Source organism: Arachis stenosperma, chromosome 3, assembly GCF_014773155.1.
Source record: "Arachis stenosperma cultivar V10309 chromosome 3, arast.V10309.gnm1.PFL2, whole genome shotgun sequence".
Classification (NCBI taxonomy): domain Eukaryota; kingdom Viridiplantae; phylum Streptophyta; class Magnoliopsida; order Fabales; family Fabaceae; genus Arachis; species Arachis stenosperma.
The window spans coordinates 166,051,231-166,058,944 of record NC_080379.1 but is presented as its reverse complement, the minus strand read 5'-3'; the positions used below and the strand labels follow the sequence as shown (position 1 = coordinate 166,058,944).

Here is a 7,714-nt window from a genome sequence, read left to right as displayed (position 1 = left end):
TTACTGTGTGTAATTCGAACCAAGCTGGTTCGAATTAGTGTGTGCGTGTGTTTGTGTGTAATTCGAACCAAGCTGGTTCGAATTATGTGTGTGTATGTGTTTGTATATAATTCGAACCAAGCTGGTTCGAATTATGTAGAAATGGAGTTCGAACCAAGCTGGTTCGAATTATATAAAAATAGCTTCTGGCTTATTGCTGAAACGATTTTTACTTTGGCGTATTTACGTTATTTTTTGACTCATTTGGCTTAATATGGTTTTTTGGTAATATCGACAGAGTGTCAAATTAAATTTGTATCACGATTTCAATTCGAAAAGCATATACAATTTCTCTAAAAAAAGTGAGTTTAACGCGAAAATTATTTAACATAAGTATCAAAATTGTGTATGTGGAAATATTTATAATAAATTGTAAAAAAGAAGACAAATAAAGCCAAATAAAAACTTGGAAATAAAATGCTCAAAAAAAATTAAAAAACAACAAGAAAAAGAAATGAAATAAATAAAAACGGTAACTAAAATAATAAATAAATTGAAGTTTAAAATAAACGAACGGAAAATAAAAGGAATTACCAACAACAAATAAAAGAAAAAAATTTAAAATAATAAAAATAAAATGAACAAAGAAAAGAAATTTGACTTCACACACTTATATGAATTTGCACTCTATAAATTTCTTTAGTGTTAGTTTACCTTTAGATTTTGTAGAGTTTTATATGATGTGATAATGTCCAAATTTAAGTTCTCTTTTTTTTTTTCTATCTATCTTTTATTTATAGATCGCAAGAGTAAATTTAAAGAATTTTTTTCTCTTTTCACAATCTAATTTCTTTTATTTATCAGATTACGGTATTATTTTGATCATAAAAAAGTTTAACTTTTAAATTTGACATTTTATGTCTTTTCTTATTTTAATTTTCAAACTCCACATTCTATAAAGTGGTTTTGAAAGAGACTTTCATACAATTTATTTTATTTCAATTTTTAAAAGTTACCGACTCTCGAATCTTTTTAAGATAAATCAAACTCTTGTACTGATAGTTATAATATAACCTATATTATAATACTTCGACCTACATTTTTATAGAATAATCCACGTACTACAAAATTTCGATTTACATATTGAGGCTTGCTACACATACAAGCCTTTTTGTCTTACAAGTTATACAAGTTGCTCCAAGTCCAAGTAAAAAACACGCGCTCCTTCAACAATACGTTCACTCTTCGTTTTCTTCCGCAATCAAAACGCAAACCATCAAGAAAAAAACACGCGCCCCTTCCACAATACGTTTACTCTTCCTCTTCTTCCTCAATCAAAACGCAAACCATCAAGATTCAAGGGACATTCAAAACAAACTACTACGATTCTGTAGAAACGTTCAAACTTCTTACGAAGAGTAGAAGAAATCAAAAAGAAAAGATATAAATCTTCAACAAAAATCACCAGAAAAAAGGAAGAAACATTATTCAAGGTATTGTTTTACTATTCTTCTAGGTTTTTCTTTTAGATTGTCTATGCCATGTGCTTCATCCTTAACCAGCAAAACATTAAAAGATTTCAAGAAGAAATATATTGTCTCTCCCTGTTTTGGGTGTATTTCTTAAATCCTTTGGGTGTATTTCTGTAATCCTTTGGGTGTATTTCTGTAATCATTTCTGTAACCGTTTGGGTGTATTTTTTTAACTATTTTGGTGTATTTCTGTAATCGTTTGGGTGTATTTATATAATCGTTTGGGTATATTTCTAAAGTTCTATTATCTTCAAAACTTGATTTTAGAAACCATGAAAATCGAAAAAAACGAAGCAAAGAGAAAACGCATGAAAAAGATCCAATAAATTTGGCAAGAAATTCGAAAAAAGAAACGAAATCTTTTAAAAAATTGAATTTATATATTTGTACGTTAATTAATTTTAATTAATTTAAAATTTTATTAAAAAGACACGTAACAAACAACACATTTAATGAATGAATTTCGTTAAAATTTATAAAGCTTATAAATGCAAAACACTTATATTTAGATATTAATCCTTACATATTATCAAACTATCATGATCGAATTATTTAAACTCTTAAAATTGTGTTAATAGTATCAAGTTAGATTTTAGTTGTATTGACTTTTAAACACAATTTGTTTTTTCTGTCATGTAATTTAAAATTTGATCAAAATCATACTGTTGTCAAAAATAAGATCAATCAATTTTATTTCAAAAAGTTATATTTTTAACCGATTTTAATTTAAATTGAATAATATTATATTTAACTATCTTCATTGAATTCTAACTCTCGTATATGGATAGACTAATTGGGAAAAGAAAAAAAATCCTTGCCTCGGCACTTTCCTCATCGTTGCAACTACCGTGCCACTTTTGGATTGGTCGATTCTTATTCTACACGCGGGTGCATCCAAAACCGACCTTTGTTCCATACAAAACGACGACGTCACCAACTTTTCTACCCCTAACCTAAGTCCCTTCACCCAAGTAATCTTCAATATGATGAAGATGATTAAAAATTAGATTAAGATGAATATTATAATGCAACTCCGGGCACCCATGAGCTGGCTGCCACGTGTCTTGTTGGACCCCGAAAAACAACGAAATTGTCAAGAGAATAAATGCCCCTGGTTTACAATTTTTTTTAGTTATCTTAATTATCTAATCTAATGTTTTTTCTTTATTTTTTTCATGATCATCTTATCTAAATTCTAACTGATAATTTGCTGCTACTAATAGCATTTGTCAACGTGTGTTGGCTATAAATTATAAATTTAATTTTATCTAATCTAATTATTATTTTCACTCATTATCATTAGATAAAATATCTTATCCTGTAAATATATCAAAATTAAACACTTAACTTTTATACCGTCGGACAGTTAAAATTAAAATCATAAATTTATACATTAAAGAAAAACAAATAAAGAAATAACAGCAATATACACAAAGAACCAGTTGTCGCGATCCCGTCAATACAACGCGTGAGGGAGGGACTAAGTAAGAGATATCGTAAGCGGAATGACAATTTAGCCCCTAAGCATAGGAGATGCGATTCCAGGTTAAGCGAGTGCTTTTGCGTAATTGCGGGATGAATAGCATATGTTTATATAAATATTTGGGGTGGCAATAACAGAGGGAGAATATCAATAATTATAATTATAAAAAATTGAAAAGCGGCATCGAGAACATAAACATCATAGGAAGGAGAGAGAGGAGGGGGTTATGTAATGTAACGGAACTTTTGAGAGTGTGTGTGGAGAAGACAACTGCCACCCGTTCCAAGGAGACAGAAGAAGAGAAGAGAGCCACCTCGTTGTTTGTTTCTCTTTTATATTCTATCTATCTATCAATCGCGCCTGCAAGATTAGTATAATTAACCTACCCTCTAATTTGTGTGTCTTCACGAGTTGAGTTTTCCTTTCAAGGCCCTCATACGGCAACTCGATCTGCTTTTTGTTCATCCGCAAACCCTAACACAAAATGTGGTGGATGATGAACGAGACCGGGGGCAACTACTGTTCAAAGAAGAGCGATGATTTGTGCAGCAAAGTTTGTGGCCAGGTATCTATCTATATATCTTCAATTATACTTTTCTTTTTAAAAGTTTTCTTTTTTCTGGTTCCATCAAAACTTATTAGTTGCTTTCTTTTATTTATTAATTTATTTATTATTTTGTTCTTGCTGTTCCGAATCGCGCTTTATGGTTTCCGCGATTCTTAAAATTAATGATAATGAAAACAAAAATAAAATCGGATGCAGATGGCTTAGTGATTTAATCTCTCAGCGGGTGGTTATAGAATTTTTCGCCTTAGATTTACTATTTTTTCTTTCTCTTTTTGTTCTTTTTTTCTACGACATATTTGTGATCTGAATTTGGGTCCAGGAATAAGGTGGTGTTTTTTTTAGGCTTTTAGTATACGCCGTTGCTAATTTGAGCAAATCTGGTGAATTTTTTGTTGGTTTGTATGCAAGGGCACCTTTTTTACCCTATTTCCGTATTGTTCCTATCTTTGGGCTTGGTTTCTGAGAGGGCAGAGATCTCTATTGCTGCCATAGTTGGACTTGAACTGCTACTTGCATTTTCGGGATCTTTATTCTTGCATGTTCTAATCTCTTCATGATGAAGATACTAGTTAACTTGTATCAGAATTGAAAGTTTTGGCCAAGGGAGAGGGTAATTAGCAATTTTGATTTATGATATGGGTTGTCTGTGTTTGGAGGGCTGAATGAAGCTGCATTGTGTAGTTATTTACCAGTTTTCTTATATAATTCCTTTTAGCTTTGCTGGTTTCATAGATATTTGTTTCTCAATTATGCAGGAATCAAGTCAAGTTTCTGGCATGTCAAGAATCCGCTGCATTTTGCGTGGCTTGGATGTAAAGACCTACATATTCATATTTGCTGTTATCCCAATGTGCATATTTGGAATATACCTGCATGGCCAGAAAATCTCGTACTTTCTGCGACCCCTGTGGGAAAAACCACCGAAGCCATTCCATGTCATCCCCCATTACTATAACCAGAATGTGTCCATGGAGAATCTATGCAAACTTCATGGATGGGGAGTCCGTGAGTTTCCAAGGCGTGTTTACGATGCTGTGTTGTTCAGTAACGAGATTGAAATACTTAACTTGCGTTGGAGAGAATTGTACCCTTACGTTAACGAGTTTGTGCTCCTTGAATCAAATTCTACATTCACTGGATTGCCTAAGCCTCTGGTTTTTAAGAGCCATCGCCACGAGTTCGAGTTTGCAGAGCCTCGGTTAACTTATGGAACTATTGGTGGCAGATTTAGGAAAGGAGAAAACCCATTTGTTGAGGAGGCATATCAGCGCGTAGCATTGGACCAGCTCCTCAGGATAGCCGGTATAACAGATGATGATTTGTTGATCATGTCTGATGTTGACGAGATACCAAGTGCCCACACTATTAATCTCCTGAGATGGTGTGATGAAATTCCTTCAATCATTCATCTCCAGCTGAAGAACTATCTATACTCATTTGAGTTTCGTTTGGATGATAAGAGCTGGAGGGCTTCGGTTCATAGGTATCAGACTGGGAAGACAAGGTATGCTCATTATCGCCAGTCGGATATCTTATTGGCAGATTCTGGGTGGCATTGTAGCTTTTGCTTCAGGCGCATCAGTGATTTTGTTTTCAAGATGAAAGCCTACAGCCATTATGATAGAGTCAGGTTCTCTCATTATTTAAATCCAGATAGAATCCAGAGTGTTATCTGCTCTGGGGCTGATTTATTCGACATGCTGCCTGAGGAGTACACTTTCAAGGAAATCATTGGCAAAATGGGACCGATACCCCATTCCTATTCTGCAGTTCATCTTCCTGCTTATCTCTTGGAAAATGCAGATAAGTACAAGTTCTTGTTACCCGGAAACTGCATGAGAGAGAGATGATCCTGGAAACTCATCCATGAGACTGATTTTCTTGCTAAGCTTTTTGTAGCTTGTGCAGCAGCTTAAGGTGGTGACTCCTCTCAGGTGTGTGAACTGAGGTTCTGTTCTGGTGATTGTGTGTCACTTCTATAGGGCTGTATCATTGTCCAGTGAGATATTCTTTGAGAAATTCCTTGAGTTCAGACAAATTCTTTTGACTTTGAGGTGATGTACATAGCTTAGAGGTGCACCTCATTCAAGGGGGGGAGCAGTACTATTCTTCTGAAGAGCGATTTGAAAGTGCTGTTTAGGAACATGCTTGCCATGATTGAACTCCGTGTTTATTTGGTATTTTAGTGTGGCTGTGATCCCCAGATATACCATAGAGTAGCTTAAAGTTTCCCTACCTTTTTCCCGGTTGGGAATTTTTGTTCTGCCAGACCAATTCATTTTCTTCTATTCTTTAGTTGGTTATCATGTTAAATATGTCGCTAATCTTATTGCTTGTCCTATATTTTACAACAGCACTGACTCAGTTTTTCTGAATTATTTAGTATAATTCATGGTTGCTATGAAACTTGCATCAGCTTACTTGCTTCGATGCTTGTTTGGTGAAAAGTAACAAAAAAAAAAGACGCGTTTAGAATAATTCAGTGTACTGCAAGAAACTAAATAGAGAGAAGTAGAAAACTCTAGATGATAGATATCCTTTAACTTGTACCTGTCGCAGTGCAGCAGAAGTTGGTATCTTATAACGAACCTCATGCCTGCTTCTTGAATATCAGCCACAAGTACTGCAGTTCCCTTCTTTCTTTCCTCTCTTCCTTCCTCTCTTTCTTTTTTCTCCTTTGTTTTTTCTCTCCTCTGTTTTTTTGTGAAATATCAATCTAAAAGAATTTACACAAATAGTAATTTTTATTTTGTCATATTAACAAAAGTATTAATAAACTATTTTAAAATAATTGTGCTATGCAGACATAAAAAATCGGTCATTTATATAAAATATATATTAAAAATAAGTTAAATAATAAATATATTTATGCATAAATATATAATTATTGATTTAATAGTTGATTTTTTATGTGTATATAATATTTTTACTAAAAAAATTATATGAATATATGAATTTTATTAGATGCTCGTATAAAGTTAAATTATATTTTTAATATTCTATCCGTAACTAAATTAATAAATGACACTGAAAAGTTACCAATAGAATAAGTTATTTGAATTTGATTAAATTTCTTTTAAAAATTTGATCTAATTCATGCCTTTCATTTTTTTCAAAGAGGAGCTAATATTATTTGAGCTTGTTATTCCTTTGACCAAATCTAAAAGGGTCATTCTATGTTCTTTTTTTTTTTGTTGGTTACGCTACGGTGTTGACACTAATTATAGTGCCTATAGCGTTTTAAAATATATTACTAAAATTAAAATAATACTTTTTATCGTTAAATAATATTTTTTTAAAAAGGTTGTTAAAAAAATATTTGCATAATCACAATAGCATTGATATACTAAAATTCACTGTTTAGATATCGCTAAATCTAATGGTCATTAAAATTTTTTTGTACGGTTATCATTTCATTTATCATCTTAAAAGTTTCAGAAATGTAAACACATATATGTGATTAAGGTGGTAATGAAGTGGGTAGGAATAGATTTTTGCTCTATTTAATTCTGTTTCGTTGTATAATAATTTGTGTAGAATTCATCTCGTTTTTATCTACAGATAGTAAAATGTTGAATTCTAATCCGCCTATGTGGGTATTCATTCCGTCCCTATAATTATTAAAATTCAATAAATAAAATTAAATTTCAAAATTTATATAACCATCATCACATACATAACATAAATTAAAGTAAAAATTTAAATATGATACAATATTATTAATCATTTACTAATTATTTTACATATATTATACATATTATATATTAAAATTATATATATTATATATATATTGGAACCGTGGGGCGGGTATTACCTAAATCCAATCCCGTCCCATTCCTCCTAAAAATCCGTCCCGCTAAAATCTCGTCCCGGTACGGTGCGGTGCGGGATGCGTATCCGCGGGTTCGGATGATATTACCATTTCTATATGTGATTGATGATCGTTAATAAGTAAAGATGTAATTCGGTTTCTGTCCAATCTTACGAAAAATAAAGTAATTTCTATAAACAAAAATAGATAGTTTAATCTTCAATTTTTTTATTTTGAGATAATATAATTTATTTATTAAAAAATCTGTCAAATAATAAAAAATAAAAAATAGTTTTGTGGAAATATGTTATTTTATTATATTTAAAATATATTATTTGAAA

At 31.7% G+C, this 7,714-nt stretch overlaps 1 protein-coding gene across 1 annotated transcript; it reads left to right on the top strand.

Annotated features, from left to right (window-relative positions):
• The first annotated feature begins 3,148 nt into the window (after positions 1–3,148).
• On the top strand, positions 3,149–5,913 carry LOC130969045 (uncharacterized). The gene is made up of 2 exons (XM_057894605.1): positions 3,149–3,559; positions 4,318–5,913. Exons 1-2 carry the CDS (start codon positions 3,479–3,481, stop codon positions 5,410–5,412), a joined length of 1,176 nt encoding a protein of 391 aa, XP_057750588.1. The 5' UTR covers positions 3,149–3,478; the 3' UTR covers positions 5,413–5,913.
• The last annotated feature ends 1,801 nt before the right edge of the window (positions 5,914–7,714 follow it).

Excerpts from the sequence above, each read along its gene's own strand:
- LOC130969045 (XM_057894605.1), top strand. The coding sequence starts at position 3,479 with ATGTGGTGGATGATGAACGAGACCGGGGGCAACTACTGTTCAAAGAAG. Across the intron at positions 3,560-4,317 it reads GCAGCAAAGTTTGTGGCCAG|GAATCAAGTCAAGTTTCTGG; the intron begins GTATCTATCTAT and ends TCAATTATGCAG.